General features: G+C 42.7%; 1 protein-coding gene across 1 annotated transcript in view; it reads left to right on the top strand.

Annotated features, from left to right (window-relative positions):
• The window catches only part of LOC147879853 (riboflavin biosynthesis protein PYRR, chloroplastic-like), a 29,407-nt gene extending 11,320 nt beyond the window's left edge, over window positions 1-18,087 (top strand). The window contains exons 3-9 of the mRNA XM_087371589.1: window positions 5,614-5,713; window positions 5,801-5,926; window positions 6,042-6,355; window positions 6,936-7,055; window positions 8,225-8,470; window positions 16,926-17,051; window positions 17,271-18,087. Of these exons, the coding sequence (XP_087227715.1) occupies window positions 5,614-5,713; window positions 5,801-5,926; window positions 6,042-6,355; window positions 6,936-7,055; window positions 8,225-8,470; window positions 16,926-17,051; window positions 17,271-17,537 (1,299 nt within the window). The 3' untranslated portion in view covers window positions 17,538-18,087. The remainder of the gene's footprint in view (window positions 1-5,613; window positions 5,714-5,800; window positions 5,927-6,041; window positions 6,356-6,935; window positions 7,056-8,224; window positions 8,471-16,925; window positions 17,052-17,270) is intronic.
• The last annotated feature ends 643 nt before the right edge of the window (window positions 18,088-18,730 follow it).

Here is an 18,730-nt window from a genome sequence, read left to right as displayed (position 1 = left end):
CCCAGTTCCTTCGTCTTTATACCTAGCCTTAGGGCTAGATCCTCTGATATAAAGTTATCAGTAGCCCCTGGATCAAATAAAATCAGCGCTTGCTGGTCTCTAACTTTGCCCCAAGATAGCAGCAATTCTCGTTCCTCTAGGTTTGAAACATGACCCAGTATGTCAGGAATTCCTCCTGCCATAGGCTTTTGCAGTCCCCGTGGCTTCTTTGCCTCTTTTCCCTTCGAAGTTGAAGGCTTTTCTGGGCATTGGGCAGCTGCATGCCCCGCTTTGCCACATTTGAAGCATTTACCCTCTTTCCTTAAAGTTTCAATCTATTCAGGGGTAAACTGTGGTCTTCCCTTATAGGGCTTTTGAACTTGGTTTCCCCTCGGCTTGTGAGGCTGAAATCCCCTCTTCTGAGCCTTGGGAAACTCTCTTGTTTCAAACTTGGGGGTCGCTGGCTTTTTATCCCCTGGTAACCCTGCCTGTAGTGAAGGCACACCAGTAGGATCCTGCATGTACATGAGACTAGCCACATCGGTTGAATGCATGAGATTTGATATTTCTTTAATATCTTTGGTGTTCACTTGGGCTTGTATCTTTGGAGTGAGCCCTGCCCTATACTTCCTGAGTTGAGTCTTGTCAGAAATATTCTTGAAAGGCGAAACCTGCAAGTATGTGTCCCAAAATTTCTGGTTGTAAGACTCAATTGTATCTTGTGCTTCCTCTTCCAACCCAGAAGGACATGATCCCAAAACTGTTTGGGAATAAACTGTTTATAGAAAGCTTTCTTGAAGTCCCTCCATTTCCTAGGGGCTACTTAGTTGGCTGTTTTAGCTATCCACCATGCACTGGCTGTACCAGTCAAGTGTAAACCAACCATACGAAGCTTTGAGGACTCACTGAAATTTTCCAGGCTGAAGGCAGCATCAAACTGCCTTATGAACTGCATAGCCTTTTCAGCTTGGCCGTATTGGCCATTGTAAGTGGCAAATCTTACTGACTTCCCACCGTCCTTGAATTCTTTAGTCTCTGCCTTCCTGCTGGACTTCTTCTTCTTCTTCTTCTTCTTCTTCTTTGACTCTGAAGATCCCGAAGAAGGAGGTGATGTCGAGGATGAAGAGGTAGAGCTAGAAGATGAAGACGAACTGTATGAACTGTAGTCTGTGATGATGCTTCGCCTTTTTCTTCTTGGGAAGAGGACCTGCTCTTTTTCTCTTTTTGCCCACCACTTCTTCCTGATCTGCTCTAGAGGGAGGCTTCTCTGGATTTCCCTCAAAAAGAGGTTGTACCATCTTGTGAAACAAGGGATCGCTTGTTGCCTCTCCCAACTAAGTAATCAACTCTCTATAGGCATTCTCTTTATTTATTTGTATAGCCTCAGCCTGCTGTACCTGGTTAGACTCTGCCATTTTCTCACGGGATGATTGGGCATGCTGCTGTGAAGCCATCTCTGCAACTTGTCTAAGATCTGCAACTCTTACACACACTGTGTATGCAACTGATGCAATCAGCCTTTGCTTTTCAAAGAGAAAAAAATACCTCAACAAGAGGTGTCTTGCATTCACAACTTGTGCCAGTGCCGGGCTGTCAACTCAAGGCATAAACTCAAAGCTGTGTGCCCCTTTTCTGGCTATTGCAAATGACATTCAAAAAGCATCTGTTTTTCTCCCTTTTACTGCTCAAAGGAATGCATTTCTTTACTTGTGCAAATGTCTGATTTCTCTGCTTATCTGCTGTTTTTCTGACAGGAAAAAGTCTGACAGCTGAGTGAAAATTGATGGCCAGAACTGTCTCTGCAACCTTTTTTTTATTGGCCAATAGCTGGATGAAGTAACCGGCTGGTTACACTAACCAGACTAGTTCTGGTCTGGTTTGGTTGGCTCCCAACTGAACTTAACCCACTGTAGTCTAGTTAACCAGCTATGGTCTGGTTAACTACAGCCAGGGTTAGTTGGTCAAACCTGGTTTGTCTAACCAGTTTGGCTTAGTTAGACCAACTAACTGAACCTTTGAACAGGGTTAACTAACCAAAGTTAACTTAACCACTGGTTTGCCACATCATCTGCTGAGCTGGCTGCCACGTCAGCTCTATGCATGCACTGCCACGTTAGCTGGTGTCCTTAGTGCCACGTCAGCATCTGTCAGCATGGATTGTCACGTGTCAATGCCACGTCACATGTGTTAAGGGCTGGTAGTTAGCTGATTGTAGCAATCTAGGAACTGATCGTTGACGTCAAGTATGAGGCTGCAAAGGCGCTAACTACAAATGTGGTACTATTATCTATCCTAACTCTAAACCTCTTCCCGTCAAGGACTCCATGCATTCTGACTGGATCATGGGGGCCAAAGGTCAATTGCCACATGGCGAATAAATAAAGCAATTGTGGGCCTCATCCTTGGATGAGGATCTTACTCCTCTAAAGGTGGAGGAGAGGCGAGCCCTCCTATCACAGCAAGATGTTGCTTGTAGGGAGGGGACATGGGCGGCAGTACATGAGGGTCTACTCCTGATTGGCCCTAGACAAGGATCTATTGACATGCTTGCATAGGGAGATGGGGGCTTGTGAGACTCATAGGACTGAGACCTTGACTTGTACCATGTGGAAATGTAATGGAACCTTATGGTCACAGCCAAGGAACTTCTATAGGATGTGACATTGTATTCTACACAGGGACTCACCTGAGCCCAGAGTGCCCACTACCACTAATTTATGGGTACACATGGGAGTCAGCCTACCGAGATCAGAGAGGCAAGATGAGTACGTGGATCGAGTGGGGTCACAGTTCTATATATATCATCTTTCATTGGGATGATCACCTTGGAGCGACGCGATCTACACACCAGATTCCTTTGTATTCGGATCAGGAGCACATCTTCGAGGCTACCTTCATTGTGGTATTCTACTTGACCTTACATTTGGCCGGGGAGCACCGAGAGGAGGAGGAGGAGGCATGCCCATATGCTATCTTGCATCATGGGCTTTTCGAGTCTCAAGGAAGTTTCCCTTTTTGCAGACTTCAATGCCAAGATTGTCGACTGCATTTTCAGCACGGCTCGATCAAGGATCCCCAAGTCACGTCATATGGGCATACCTTCATAGAGATGGGCATGGATGATTTTTCATGTTAGTTTCAGTATGTATCCCTACTCAACTTTTAATATGTTAATATGTGTCTCTACTCATGTTAGTTTCATTAAGAAGTGAAACTTTTATATTGGCATCAAAGGCTTATATGCCCTTGTAAAAATAAAATGCCAAGATTTGAAGCTTTATGTTAAAAATTTAAAAGTTTCGTGAGGATTTACAAATTTAACTTAGAAGCAAATATATAAAATCATACTATGTTTTATCAATATCGTGAAACTAAAAAAATTATCTTGATAAACTTTTGTTAAGATTTAATAGTAATATAAAAGTATAGCTTCAATAAAAAACCGATGGAGATGGGGGGAATGCATGATCTAATCATCTACAATGATCTCAAGAGGTTGCCCTCCTCCGGTATGCTCACTTGTTTCCAACATGGAGGAGTGTCCAATGTAGTTGACTATCTCACACCACTAGATTTACCCACCCACTACCCATTGGATTACCTTGCAATATATAGTGGGTATGATTGTGGTGTAAGGTCTTGCGCCGTTGACTCAAACTCAAGACCAAGCAACATCTTTTGACCGAGACAGAGACCAAACAAGAGTATAACCATTTGGTCCGTCGGAAGAAAAGAGAATTTGTCAAAATGAGGAAGAGTTACTAAGCATTCTATGTAGTAGCAACTCCACGGACTTCTGGCAGAAGTTCACCGTCTGGTCCGTCAAAAGAAAAGAGACTCCGTCAAAATGAGTAAGCATTCTATTTCTAATAACTCCCAAGACTTCTGGCGGATGTTTCTCGAGCGGAGGTCCACTTCCCCTCTCACAGACCTAGTCATCTAGCACATTTATGCACGCACCCTTCATGACGTCCCCCATCGGCTTATACCAAACCTCCCTCAGCTACCTCATCCCACCTCTTGCTCACTCTTTACCATCGGTAATATCAAACAGGCAACTCTGAAGTTACACAATCGCTAAGTCAAAGATCGTGAGGGCTATGTACTGAGTACATTGCACATGTGATTAAGACCCTGGATGTGATTGTGGTTTTCAAGAACAGGAAGTAAGTTTCTCTTTGCCGCTGTAATGTCAGATTCCCCTTTAAAAAACATATATCAGGGAAATGCAAGTATTTGCTTTTATTGAGGGGAAGTATAAGCAGTTGAGTCTGTAATTGCACATATATCTGCTCGATTTTAATAAGGTGTTAGAGATATGTTGCCTTTTTGGATAGAGTAATTCTGACAACTCTCAAAGCCTTTCGCTCCATGTCTTTAAGTATGCAGTATAGTTTTATACCCAACTCATCATCAAGGCTCTATTCTGAGCCACTGGATTCACCATCCACATAAGAGTGACCTGCATTCACATAAACCATGGGTTGATCTACTTTCTGTTTTCCCTTTCGTGATACTTGCATACCACTATCTGCATTGCTTTGAGGAGATTCTCCTGATCTCAATCTACGTGTCCATGGTGAAGTATGTGAACCACTGCTAGAGGACACTACAGGTCCACTAATATTTTGTGATTGCTGCTATGAATTCTGTGCAGCATTACCATTTTGTGCATCACATCATCAATCACATTTACTGGTTTGTACCAGCTGCTCATCTTATAAAAACATCTCCTCTGCTCACTGTAAGCTTACGAGTAGAAGGATCTGGCAGGTATGGTTGAGAAAGAAACAGGCCTACCAATAAAATGCCTAAGGTCAGAATGAGGGGGAGAGTAATGAGTTTGCAAGGTTCCTGTAGAAGCATGGCATAAAGTAGTAATATTCATGCAGTCATACCCCATAGCAAAATGGACTTGCAGAAAGGAAAAACATGTCTATTGGAGAGGTATCTCATGCCATGCTCAAATGATTGGCCCTAAGGTTTAGAGTTTTCATTGCATTGCCGAGACTTGGTCTTGCTGATATGGTAATGAAAGGACCTATATCAGAAGTGCTTCTTGGATTCACTGCTTGACTTGTGCATGCATGCTCTTGGAAGAACCTCAGCCACCTTAGCACTGATCCATTCTCAGGGGGTTATCTATTTTTGCATTTGGGTCTTGTTGACTCCTCCGCATCCACAATCCACTTTTCTTGAGATAGCTCGTTTGCATTTGCGTGTCGGATCGTTTGAGCGATTTTGTATCACACTTTTTACAAGGGAAATTTTGTAACAAACAAGGTTTGAGAGTTTTGAAATCTTGTCAATGCAATTGAAGGGGTTTGGTGCACTTCATTTCTGTGATTCTCCCCAATTCTGTAGTTTCTGTGGATTTGTCACGAATGCGAAACTTCTCTTTGTGCTGGTCATTATTAGTTATCTGCCCAAAGCAAAATGTCTTATTATTTTTCCTTCACCTTCAATGTTTTCTGATCGAAGGCTTTCTGAAATTCATGGAATCCATCTAACTTGAAAAAGCAAGTTTTACAGTCTTTTTCTGTTGGAAGATCAGTACTTACTAGTTACTTGTTGTGAAATGTGCTCTTATTTGTGAGAATTTTTATATTTCTTTGTGTTTGGGCCTCTTTTCAGGAAGCCCTGAATGCATGTCAGCAAGTGAATGCTCCGCTCCTCTATAGGGCTGCATTTCAAGTCCCTTTCTCCACACTGAAGTATGCAATGACTCTCGATGGTGAGGTTTTAGTAATTCAACGTTTTATGACTAAGGAGGGCAAACCTCAAGGGTTAGTTGGTTCTTATGCATGTTTCTCCTTTTTAGGCAAAATTGCTGCCAGCAGTGGACATGCAGCCTGGGTCACCAGCAAGAAGTCACGGCAACGGGTGTTTGCCACTCGAGGGAGGAGTGATGCTATAATTGTTGGAGGAAACACAGTTCGCCGTGACAGTGAGTTTCCTGTGTTATGTGTTTGTGCTATATGCTGGGATCATTTGCCTGGACAGCTTTGATACAGTAGTCTATTACATCTTTATTCTTGTTATCTTTAAATGTATTCCTGCAGATCCAAAATTGACAACTAGGCAAGAAGGTGGTCACTTACCTGTGCGGATAGTGATGTCACGATGCCTGAATTTGCCTGAGGATGCTAACCTCTGGGAGGTTTCCAATACACCTACAATAGTCATGACACAAAGGGGAGCTCGGAAAGATTTTCAATATCAACTAGAAAAAAAAGGAGTAGAAATTGTGGAGTTCGACTTTTTGACGCCAAAAGGAGTCATGGATTATTGTTATGATCGAGGTTTTCTTAGTGTCATGTGGGAATGCGGAGGCACCCTAGCTGCACCAGCAATCACATCCGGAGTTATTCACAAAGTAAGTCTAGCAAATGGCTTTCCTTCTTCATGGAACCATTTCCCCCCCTCTTCATGGAACTTTATGGCTTAAGAACTATTCACTACTTAACAATATAGTGGGCATTTCTAGAAATGATCAGCATGTTACTGGTCCAACTTTGTCTTCAAAGGTACGTTTACAGGAAATGATTGCATGTCCCCCCCTCCTACCCGAAAAGCAATGATTGCAGGTATGGGGGTAGGGTTGCATTAAATATAGCTAAGCTCTTTAATACTTGTTTATGCACATTCTTAATGAGACGAGACTGTTCATCGAAAGAAAAATGCCTGATTTTGCTTTGCATTCAAAAAGTTTCCCTGTTCTAAGTGATTGACGAATATTGAATCTTTCCCTTTGTTAGAGTGGTGTGTTTTTATCTCTATGTGCCATGTCAGTAGATCAGGTGAATTTCTGGACTTTGGTAGTTGCAGTAGAAAGCAGGGGTACTAAACTTCTTCATCCAACCAAGCTTGTGAGCTCCTGCAGCTCTTAAGCTTGAAATCAGAGAATGGCTTGGATTTTTTATGCGTAACAGTGATACATTATTGTCTTAGAGCAGGTTATTGCTTTCGTTGCTCCCAAGATAATTGGAGGTGTAACTGCCCCTTCTCCTGTTGGAGAAATGGGAATGGTAGAGATGACGCAGGCGCTCAACCTTACAGATGTTTCATTTGAGCAGGTAAAGGAGCATTTAACTAATTGAATCTCAAACAAATGCAGCTTGCGAGGGGGTGTGATTTTTTGGTGAGCTTTTTGTCATGAGCTTTTTTTTAATTTTCATGAATATTGCGAGCTTTTTATTCACCTGAGAGAGAGAGAGAGGGGGGGGGGGGGTCATGGAGTGGGGTGGGTTGAAAGTTTGGGTTGTGGTTGCAGTTAAGAGGAGAGAGGGGGGGGAGGGGAGATAAAGGAAAGGGGGAGGGACGGGCGCATGGGTAAGGTGGCATGGAGAAGGGAGGGGAGGGGAGTTGGAACATATATTCGTTATCATAGTGGAGAACGTAGAGGGGGAACTTATAAGGTATGCAAAGAGGAGTGCGAGGAGGAGAGAGAGGATGAGGAATGTGAAAGTTATGTTCATCTACTAAATGCAAAGGGGAAGGGAGAGCATGTGGGAAATTTGTTCATTTTCAAAGTGTATAATTTGACAGGTTTGACCTCATATTTGAATTCCTCGTCGAATTCTGGTCATTTTGAGTACCAACATGACCATATTCCGATAAAAATTGAAAAAATGGTGTTTTTGTCATTTTGGCCTATTTTGGGCCTATTTTGAGTCTAGCGCAGACTCAAAATAGGCCCAAAACAAGCCAGAATGACAAAAACACCATTAGCGCAGACTCAAAATAGGCCCAAAACAGGCCAAAATGACAAAAACACCATTTTTTAAATTTATATAGGAATATGGTTATGTTGATACGCAAAATGACCGGAATTCGACGAGGAATCCAAATATGAGGTCAAACCTGTCAAATTATACACTTTGAAAATGAACAAATCTCCCATAGTTCCTCCCTTCTACTTTGAATGTGGACATATCTTCCATAATTTTTTGCCTCCTCCTGCCACTCATATCCGCCCCCCCCCTTGTGCACAGTATACACTCTTCCACCCCTCCCACATGCTATGAAAATGAACATATCCTACATCCTCTCTCCCTCTTTCTAACCTTCCCATCTTTCTTATAACAAAAACACGTATGGATTTCTAAAAAAAGCTTGCAAAAACAAAGGAAAGGGTAAAAAAGCTCACATTAAAAAGCTTGCCAAAAGATTTTTCCCCTTGCGAGGTTTCCATTTGTAGTAACAGCAGGCTCTTTCTTATGATTATATTTGGTCGAATGTTCAGGTTGGTCCTGACATGCTTGTTACTGGGTACCTCCAACCAATACCTGATCTACGACCTCAGATTCCAGCTGGGATGGATGATCCTAGTACGGCAGCAGTTCCTTTTGTGGAAAAACCAAGTATTACATCGTTTTATAAGGCATGGGATGCCTTCGGTGCCTTTTCAAACTTTTCGCCTCACCAAATCATAGTTCCGGGCTCCAATGGCAGACCAATGCTATGGAAAAGTGTTGAGCACTACTATCAGGTCTTGCTCATCTAAAGTTAATCTCAAAAAGTGCATTTGCTTGGGATTGGTGAAAATCAAGAGAAGAATATTTAGATTCCACATAATAGGAAAGAGAAAGTGAACTGTCAAAAGTCAAAACTCCTGTTATACCTCTTAACAGTGCTGCCAATTTTTAAAGTCAATATCAAAAAGTGCTCTGCTTGGGATTGATGAAAATCAAGAGAAGTGTATTTAGATTCCACATAAAAGGAAAGAAAAGTGAAACTGTTGAATGTCAAAACTCCTGTTGTACCTCTAAACAGTGCTGCCAATTTTTAAAGTTAGAAAGTGAGGACAAAGGATACTGCCTCGAAGGAAGTGTGAGTGCAAAGTATTGAATGGTCTGAAGTGGAACAAAAAAAGTTTTTTACAGAACCTATACCATTGCTATTCAGGAAACAAGTCACTAGAATATCTGGAAGATTCTTTCTTCCTCCCAGCCATGAAAAAGCTGTGTATTACTTTTCATAAACACAAGCAAGATAGCATCCTAACAAGACCTTAGTCATTAAACCAATAAGGCATCTTGGAAATTAATGCATCTTTGCTTTAAAGAAACTAAAGCTTGACAAGGAAGTAGCTGACACCTCGATGTCTCCAACATGATACATCAGACAATTTGGATTCATAGTAGCCTGCTTCTTCCCCAATTTAGTAAGTAGAGCTCAAGCTCCCAAGGTTTTCAGGATAAATTAGACAAGGTTTTCACTTGAGCCACGAAATTGCTTGAGCGATTATGTGCAAAAACTGTGAAAGGGATATAAAGACTGGGCAGGTAACTGGCATCCCCACTAAATCTTTTCTCTAAAGTGGCACAATAATTTTCGAAGCTTCCAGTAATACTAGCAAGTTGCAGAAGTTGACTGTATTTCCACATTGGAGGAGTAGCAGCCTCACCACCCAGCTGATAGCTTCAAGCCGGTTCCTGCTGCTCAAGCTGGGAACCTACAGTAGAACGTGGTAATAGGCATTGCATACTTCAAGCCCCCTCTGCTCAAGTTAGGAACCACAGAAGGAAATGGTAATTAGTATTAGCAGAGCTAGTACTTTCATGCCTCGCCCAGTTCTTTCTGTACTTAAATGATTTGCTCTGAGATCTACCAGGTTCAATCCCTCAACGGTTGTTACCGTACCAAGACACTATGTAAGGCTGGAGCTCTACTTATATAGCCCTTTCTATTCCATGTTTATCAGAATTTTATGTTTCATTGCAAGCAGTTCTAAATGTTATTGACAAGATAGTCCTAGCCCACGTTGGTTGATCTTATCACACTAGCTCCGTACACCCATGACATGATAGGATCAATTCCTAATTCTCTCTTGGATTACGTCAATCACAGGCGATGGCATCACATATATCCACCCAGCCTTTTCATGGATCTCATGTTACTAAAGATACGTAATTCATTTCTCATGCCTATCTATAAACCCACAACTCCCTAGATGGTTCCCTCTGCCACATGTGATCATTTTAGACCTTTTACTTGGTACACCATTTACCCCTCTCTTGGGGCACAATTTAGAACATTTGCCCCTTGGCATTATTACACATTTAGGTGCACCTAGGCCTTAGTACTCAGAACCACCTAGTCAATGCCATTACACCCTCACCGAGGACCTTGGCAGTTACTTCCCTTGACCATTTAATTTACGCACATGAAAAATTACAAAAGTCGGTCATCTAAGAGAAAATGCCCACCGATCTTTCCGAGGTCATGCTATCTCGGCTAGAGCATAACATTCCTTCCCTCTTCAAGCATCAACGACCTCGATGATGAAATCTGGGAACACTCTCCGTAACTGGTATACGGATTCCCAAGCAGCTTCCGATAGAGGTAGACCATGCCATGCAACCAACACCGTGGGTATCTTCCGATTGCGCACTTGCATTGTTCCTCGGTCCAGGATTCTTGTTGGCTTGCGTCTTGCATTATCCTCTATCTCCTGAAACAAAACCACACCTTCGATTAGTGAGTCACCAGTATGCAAAAATTTCTTTAAACGAGAAACATGAAACACTGGGTGCACCTTACGCCCCGGTGGTAATTCTAATTTATAGGCTACCTTGCCTATTCTTTTTAAAATTAACCATGGCCCACAATATCGAGGTGATAACTTAGCACACTCTCCTGAAGTTAACGACTTCGAGTGCGAAGGAACTCTGAGAAAAACTTTTTCTCCTTCCTTAAATACTCTTATAGACCGGTTTTCATCCGCATACATTTTGGCTTTATCCATAGCCTGGCGGATATTAGCTCTCGCAAGTGCTAGCATCTCCCGCATCTGAACCACAAAGTTCGTGGCACTAGGCACTTTTTGAGGTACTCCAACTGTAGTTGGATTTGCTGGTCTATAACCATAGTTCAGCTCAAATGGACTGAACCTTGTAGAGGAATGTTTTCTATCATTGTAGGCAAACCCAAAAATGTTAACCACTTGTCCCACGTATGTTGCCTCAATGACACATACGTCCTCAGCATATCCTCTAAAATCTGATTGACTCTCTCCGTCTGACCATCCGTTTCAGGATGATCCTCACTACTCATTTCCAACTCAGTCCTTAGTGTCTCAAATACCGCTGTCCAAAAATGCCCGGTAAATCTGACATCTCAGTCTGACACTATGGATCTAGGCAATCCATGTAGACGAAATATATGTCTAATAAATAAATCCGCCACTTGCGGGGCACTAATAGACTCTCTACTTGGAATGAAGTGAGCCATCGTTTCAGGATGATCCCTACCGATTTCCAACTCAGTCCTTAGTGTCTCAAATACCGCTGTCCAAAAATGCCCGGTAAATCTGACATCTCGGTCTGACACTATGGATCTAGGCAACCCATGCAGACGAAATATATGTCTAATAAATAAATTCGCCACTTGCGGGGTACTAACAGGCTCTCTAGTCGGAATGAAGTGAGCCATCTTGGTTAGACGATCAATCACCACAAGGATAGAATCATACCCTCCTTGTGTCGTAGGCAACCCTACAATAAAGTCCATGAAAATGCTCTCCCACTTAGTGGTATCTCCAAGGGCTGTAAAAGTCCGGGTGGCTTCACCCGCTCGGCCTTGCTTACCTGACACGAGAAACACCGTGTCACATATTCATGAATATGCTTTTTCATCTTTGGCCAAAAGCAATCTCGCTTCACGAGATCATATGTCTTCTCGACTCCTGGATGTCCCGCACATGGGCTATCATGGCACCGTTGAATGACTCTCCATCTGAGATCATTCTGATTAGGTACTACTACCTTGCCATTTCTTTTCAGCATACCATCCCTTATGATATATCTTGCATAAGTTTGGCCTTTTCTGGATGTCAGGTCATCCTTTTCGTTTTCCCCGGGTTTTAACACATGAGCCTTAGGCCATAAGCTCTGGACAAACTCGTCCACCCTTTGAGTTTCTCTAATCTCGGTCATTAGAGCACTCTCTAATACCGTGAAACTCATGTTATGCATAATGCGAGACAACGCATCAGCAACCTTATTATCCTTCCCTGTTCGGTACCGAATCGTCAAATTAAACTCCTGCATGAGCTCTGCCCACCTAGCTTGGCGGCCCCTCAAGTCAGGCTATTTACAAAAATGTTTCAGAGTATCATGATCCACATCCACATAAAACTCTGAACCATACAAATAATGCCTCCATGTCTTCAAAGCATGGATAACAGCATACAACTCCAATTCATGAGTTGGCCAATTCCTTTGAGAGGGAGAAAGCTTCTTGCTTTCAAAGGCTACTGGCCTTCCCTCTTGAAGGAGAACTGCTCCCACCGCAATGCCACTTGCATCGGTTTCCAGGAACAACGGTTTCTGGGGATCAACTATTTTTAACACCGGTCTTGTGACCACAGCTTGTTTTATGGTGTTAAAACTTTCTTGTTGATTCTGTCCCCATATAAAAGGTACTTTATCTAAGGTCAGATCAGTCAATGGCGATACTATTTCGGAATATCCTTTGATATGCCTTCGATAAAATTGGACAAATCCCAAGAATGATTGCAAAGCGGTCAGACTCTGAGGGATTGGCCAAGTCAATATCGCAGCCACTTTCTTTGGATCCATTTCTACCCCCTCTGGAGTAATTATGAATCCTAAATATTCAAGCCTAACCATACACAGTATAGTTTTCTTTTCATTTACATAAAGACTGGCTTTCCTCAAAGTACTAAACACTATTCTTAAGTGTTCACGATGCTCAGTAATACTTTTACTGAACTCTAGAATATCGTTAATAAAATGTACTACAAACTTTTCGATATACGGACGTAGTAAATCGTTCATAAGCATGACGAATGTAGCAGGAGCATTGGTAAGTCCGAAGGGCATTACCAAAAACTCATAATGACCAAACCTGCTTCTGAAAGGGGTTTTATGCACATCCTCGGCTCTAATCTGGATTTGATGGTAGCCACACTTAAGATCTATCTTACTGAAAATTACGGCTCCATATAATTCATCTAGTAAATCATCAATCCGAGCCATCGGATACCTGTGCTTAACAGTGATATTATTCAATGCTCTGTAATCTATACAGAGGCGAAACATATCATCCTTTTTCTTCTTTAATATCACTGGCGAAGCAAAAGGTGAGAAACTTGGTTGAATCTGTCCCAACTTGAGGTATTCTTCTAGTTGCCTTCGCACCTTCGCTTCTTCGGTAAAACTCATTCGATAGGGAGGCCTATTTACAGGTTCCGCCCCCGGGATTAGTTCGATCCTATGCTGAAGATTCCGCTCTGGAGGTAACCCATAAGGTAGCTCATCCCTAAAAGAGTCAGAGAACTCCTTTGATATCTCTTTAGTCAACTCGGCGATTTTCCCAACTTGGGTAGTCTAAGTGCTAGTCGATGCATCATCAATCGACTCTACCGATGCTATACACAGACACAGAAACTCTTTCGGAGTCTTCCGAATTTCCATGGCTGAAATCAATGGTCCTCGAGGTAAATCCTTTTCACCTCGCAAAACATATTCTACCCCGTTCATCTTGAACTGGTAAATATGCTTTTTCGAATCAATGGCTGGATTTTTTCAAAAATGCCAAGCCATACCTAGGGCTATATCTGCGTGAGCAAGCCTGGTCAACTCAAAGTCTAGCTTCTCAACATAGTCCTGAATTTGAAGTTCCAACTGGGTAACCCTTTGGTCCCATACTTCAGTTAAACTTCCGTCCGCCATCTTGACCGTATAAGCATAGTCAGACAGACTGGTTTTCAACTTGAGTCTCTTAATAAGCTTCGAGTTAATTACATTGTCCGTTGACGCTGAGTCAAACAACACAATCACATCATGATTGGCTACTTGTCCTTTCATTTTAATCAACTTGGGCTCATCGAAAACCGTATACCCCGTTGCTGCGGGCTTTGAAAGGATGTTATCAGGTGCACCGCTTACTAACTTAGTAACATACACACTTAACAACACATGTACTAACCTCTGAGAAGGTCCCGCCAATTGCATCTGCATATGTTCCGCATTGGGACTCTTGCATTTCCGCGTTGCATTCAGATATTATCATATTGGCCGTGCGACGGTCTTTATTCAGTGGACAATCTTTCCACTGATGTCGCTGAAGGCAGCCAAAGCACAATCCTTCTTTTCTAGCTTTCTCTTTTTGCTCAGGGGTCAACGAGGACTTTGACCAAGCCCGGGCTGCCATTGGAGTTATTTTCCTTTTCATCCCAACGGTGGTACTTGTCTTTGCTGGTCCCTCAACCGGCTTCACCTGCTTGGTTTGGCCACTTGGCTGCGAGACACTTGTCTTTGAAGTCCATTTCCTCTGAAATCCCCCTTTTCTTGGGTACTCATGCTGAGTCCCTGCCTGCACAAACCCACTAGGCCTACCTCTGGCATCCTCATAGTTCAGGGCTACTGCAATAGATTCATCTAGTGTAGTCACATATTTAGCCCGAACTTTCATTTTAATCTTGTCGTTCAGTGCATAGATATAGTCTTTTAACTGAACCAACATAGGGAGAGGGTCTGTTATCTTCATAACACATTTCCTGAATTTGTCAGTGTACTCTGCCACCGACAAATTCCTCTGGCAAAGGTTTCTATAAGCATCCCAAGCTCAGGACTCTTCGTCAGGTGGAAGAAAGTGTTTCTTAAATTCAGCCTTAAACCCTTCCCAAGTGGTAGGGGTAACTTGATCTTTCTGTTGCTTTATCCACCATCTATCCGCTGCCTCAATAAACAGGTGAGTGGTCTCACGGATTTTCTTTAGATCAGATCTGGTTTCACAAATGGCGAAGGCTTCTTCCCACTTGTGTAACCAAACCTCGATCACATCAGAACTGCGCTCGGTCATCCGACCAGCGTACTTCTCCGGTCTATAGTTGGCAATATTAGGTACCTTGACCTTCGCACGCTCTGATGAGTGTATACTGGGCTCTGGGTCTGCTAGAGCTTTGCCCTTTTCATTTCTACATGGTCTAGCCGACAAGGCTTGCACCATCTCCCTAATTTCATTTTGACCAGCGTTCACTTGAAGCTGCTGGTTCATGATCTGCTGTAAAGCATCTTCTAGTACACAAATCCTACCCACCAGAGTAGGTGTTGTGTGATGGGACACTTGTTGTGTAGACCGTGCTCTAGATTCACTAGGATTCACCCTGGAATCTTGTCCCTCTGCCTACATTGTTTCAAAAGGGAAAATAGTTAAAAAAAAAAAAAAAAAGATTTCCCTTTGCTGTACAGGAATAATAAAGTGCAACCTCTGCTGTACAGGAATAAATCGCCTGCAAACTGGAAACTAAAATTTGATATAGAAGAAAAGAAAATTTGCTCCCGGGAGTAAATCGTCGGAGACGACGCTGAGACCCAAAAATCACCCGTCACTCCTCCTGCTGAACTGAGGGCTTGTTTTCATGCACAGGGCTTCATGCAAAATGATAGGTACAAGCGAGATCGAGTGGTCCAAAATCAGCATAAAAAGGTTCATTGTCAATGTTAAAGCAAATGGCTGGCCCTTCAAGTCACGATGCTTTGAGATCCTCCGGCCTGTGCAAAACGGGAAAATATAGCTTTCGTCTGCTGTTACGCAGATGTTTCACCCAGCTCCACATATTTCCTCACTCCAACAAATCCCGCGCCTAGTGTAGACCCTCCGCGTTGACTCGAAAGTTCGTGTCTGGTAACTATAATGTCGAGGTAGCCCACGTAACTAAACTTGTTATCGCCACCTCCACACGGGCGCACATCGCTGCTCAGCAAACCTGTACTGTTTGTCGTCACATATCCCGTTCTGAGTCCTCTCCAAAAATATCTGGTATGCTTCGCGTTCGCACCTGCGGTCTGTCAACTAAGATTTGTGGCTTCTATGTGACAAGATACCAAAATAATGTGACGATCTCACCAACCATTGTCGGACCACCAGGGAGGTCCAGGCCCTGCGACTCTTTCAAGGGTTCTTCCAAGCTTCTGGCATCAACCACAAACACGCAAGGCTTGTCCGTCAAATAGTCAAAGGTGCGCCATGCCATCATAACTCATCGTCAGCCTACTCCGTTGCTTTCCCCCTCGTCAAACCTGCACGCTTTGATACCAATTGATAGGATCAATTCCTAATTCTCTCTTGGATTACGTCAATCACAGGCGATGGCATCACGTATATCCACCCAGCCTTTTCATGGATCGCATGTTACTAAAGATATGTAATTCATTTCTCATGCCTATCCACAAACCCACAACTCCCTAGATGGTTCCCTCTGCCACATGTGATCATTTTAGACCTTTTACTTGGTACACCATTTACCCCTCTCTTGGGGCACAATTTAGAACATTTGCCCCTTGGCATTATTACACATTTAGGTGCACCTAGGCCTTAGCACTCAGAACCACCTAGTCAATGCCATTACACCCTCACCGAGGACCTTGGCAGTTACTTCCCTTGACCATTTAATTTACGCACATGAAAAATTACAAAAGTCGGTCATCTAAGAGAAAATGCCCACCGATCTTTCCGAGGTCATGCTATCTCGGCTAGAGCATAACATGACATGGCATGGAAGTAACCTATAGGATGCAGGGGGCTACTGTTATAGGCTAGGGGCTATTGACTTATTACTTTTGTGCTCATAAGGAAACCCATAGGTTGCTGTCATAATCAGGATAAACTTTTTCTGAAGGTTGGCACTGTTGGTTCAGACGTTCCTATCTTTGATAACCTTGTCGAGGTAGATCAGAAGTTTTGCATTGCCTGGTTAGAAGGAAAACAGTTCTCATTTTTGTAGTAAAGACATGAATTAACACAAGTAATATGTGCGTGGTGGGCTTTTTTTTCCTTTTTTTGTTTGGGTGGCGCAGGAGGGGTGGGGGGTAGGGTTGAGTGGGTGCAGGTATGTGTGGGGGTAAGCGTGTGAGTTTGGAGAGAGAGAGAGAGAGAGAGAGAGAGAGAGAGCTTATCTGCTGGTTTTGCAACAGGCACAGAAGTTTGAAGGGGTTCAAGATCCGCTTGTATCAGAGTATATTGAGAAAATTCATGCAGCAGGAAGTCCAGAAGAGGCAGCACGATTAGGGCGGATTTTAGAGAAGCAGAGGCCTGATTTGGTAAAATTTTCTACCCTTAGCCAGCCAGGCGCTATAGGGATGGATAAAGCAGTTGTATAAAGCCAGCTGTTATAGAGAATGTTTTTTAGATAGAGGATTGTCGAATGCTTTTTGTAGGTACCTTGTAAATAATGTGGAAAGATCTTGTTAAAGGGTTACAAATAGTTTGTGACTGGCTATAAGCCATTGTAATGAGTTCAAGCAATGTTTCTGGTGCAGGTGCGCCAAGATTGGGACAGTGTGAAGCTAGAAGTCATGTATAACGCTCTTTTTGCCAAGTTCACGTCATACCCTTTTTTGCGATCTTTGCTTCTATCAACAACTGGATCTATTCTTGTGGAAGCCTCTCCTCATGATCTTTTCTGGGGAGCTGGCCGAGAAGGGGAAGGCCTTAGTCATCTTGGCCGTTTGCTGATGAAGCTTCGGGCTAAATTTCTCATTGAAGAAGGTGGTGAGGTCAATGCCATGCAGTATACTGCTAAATAGGGGAACATTTATGCTGTTAAATAGGGGAACATGAACAATATGTTCACAAGAACATACGGCATTAAAAGAATAAAAAACTGCATGTGGCGCAGCCCCCTGAGTTACATAGTCAATATGTGATAGTCATATGTAGTGGGAGAAGAGTCCACTATAGGGGGAATTTTCGCCCTGTATGCATCTATTTCTAAGTGACTCAAACCAACAGGTTGAAATATTTTGTTGTTGGCCTTATCTCGATTCTTAGAATAGAGAAGTTCATGTTGTCATAATGGGCTAGAGCAGGGTTAAAAAAGGAGCAAGCTGGACATTCCTCGGAAACTTACTGAAAAGTTGCCAAATGGAAAGTTTCTAGGATTAATTCATTGATACCATCAGTCTATTAATCAGAACTCAACTCACATTGCAAGTGGACAACTTGGGCAGAACACTTTGTGGTAGATGGAGCACTCCTTGACAAGTTACGTCCTTGACAAGGGGACAACAATTCCAGACTTGGTATGTGTTGCTTGAGTTTTTTGGATCGAGGCTTTTTCAATAAAAGGCTTTTCAATTTAATGTATCCCTTCATAATAATAAAGATGATCAAATATTAACAATTGAAAACTGGAAAGTTGATCTGGCAAAATGGTGATGATGCAAGCTTTGTGCTTTGGGACAGGTAAACCAAAAAACCAGCCCAATATTGTCTCTTTCTTGATACACGAAGGTGGCACCTTGCTTAGCCAATATGTCCCCAAAAAAATGATAATAATAATGTGGCATTAAGCTTGGAGAGTTTTTAAACATGGGTGATGCCACCTTAGATCAATATAGGCATTTTCTATTCTAAGCTTGTTTTATAGGCACATCTTCCCCTGGTACTTGAGTTAGAATGATGCTAATACATTGAAGAGCAGCACACCCTTAAGTTTATGAATAAAACCATTGAATCGGACTAATCTTGATAGTGCAAGGAGTGAAGTGAAATACATGCTTAAAATTGTTTTAAGTTTGCTTAAACCTCTCTATCATTCTGACCCTTAGAAGTCTTGGAGTATGGCTGCACAAGTGTCCTTCAAGATGGATTGGCACCATGGGTTGACCTATGCACTAATTATATTTCTACCTGTTGCACACGTTCTTCAATCATTTGCTAAGGGGCTATTGAGGACCGATAGAAACACTATATAGGGCTCGAAGGGTCAACAACTCGA

Source organism: Dipteris shenzhenensis, chromosome 33 (assembly GCF_047967505.1).
Source record: "Dipteris shenzhenensis isolate YYH24624 ecotype China chromosome 33, Dip_SZ_1.0, whole genome shotgun sequence".
Lineage (NCBI taxonomy): Eukaryota > Viridiplantae > Streptophyta > Polypodiopsida > Gleicheniales > Dipteridaceae > Dipteris > Dipteris shenzhenensis.
The sequence above is the reverse complement of the archived record's forward strand: the minus strand, read 5'-3'. Positions and strand labels throughout refer to the sequence as shown.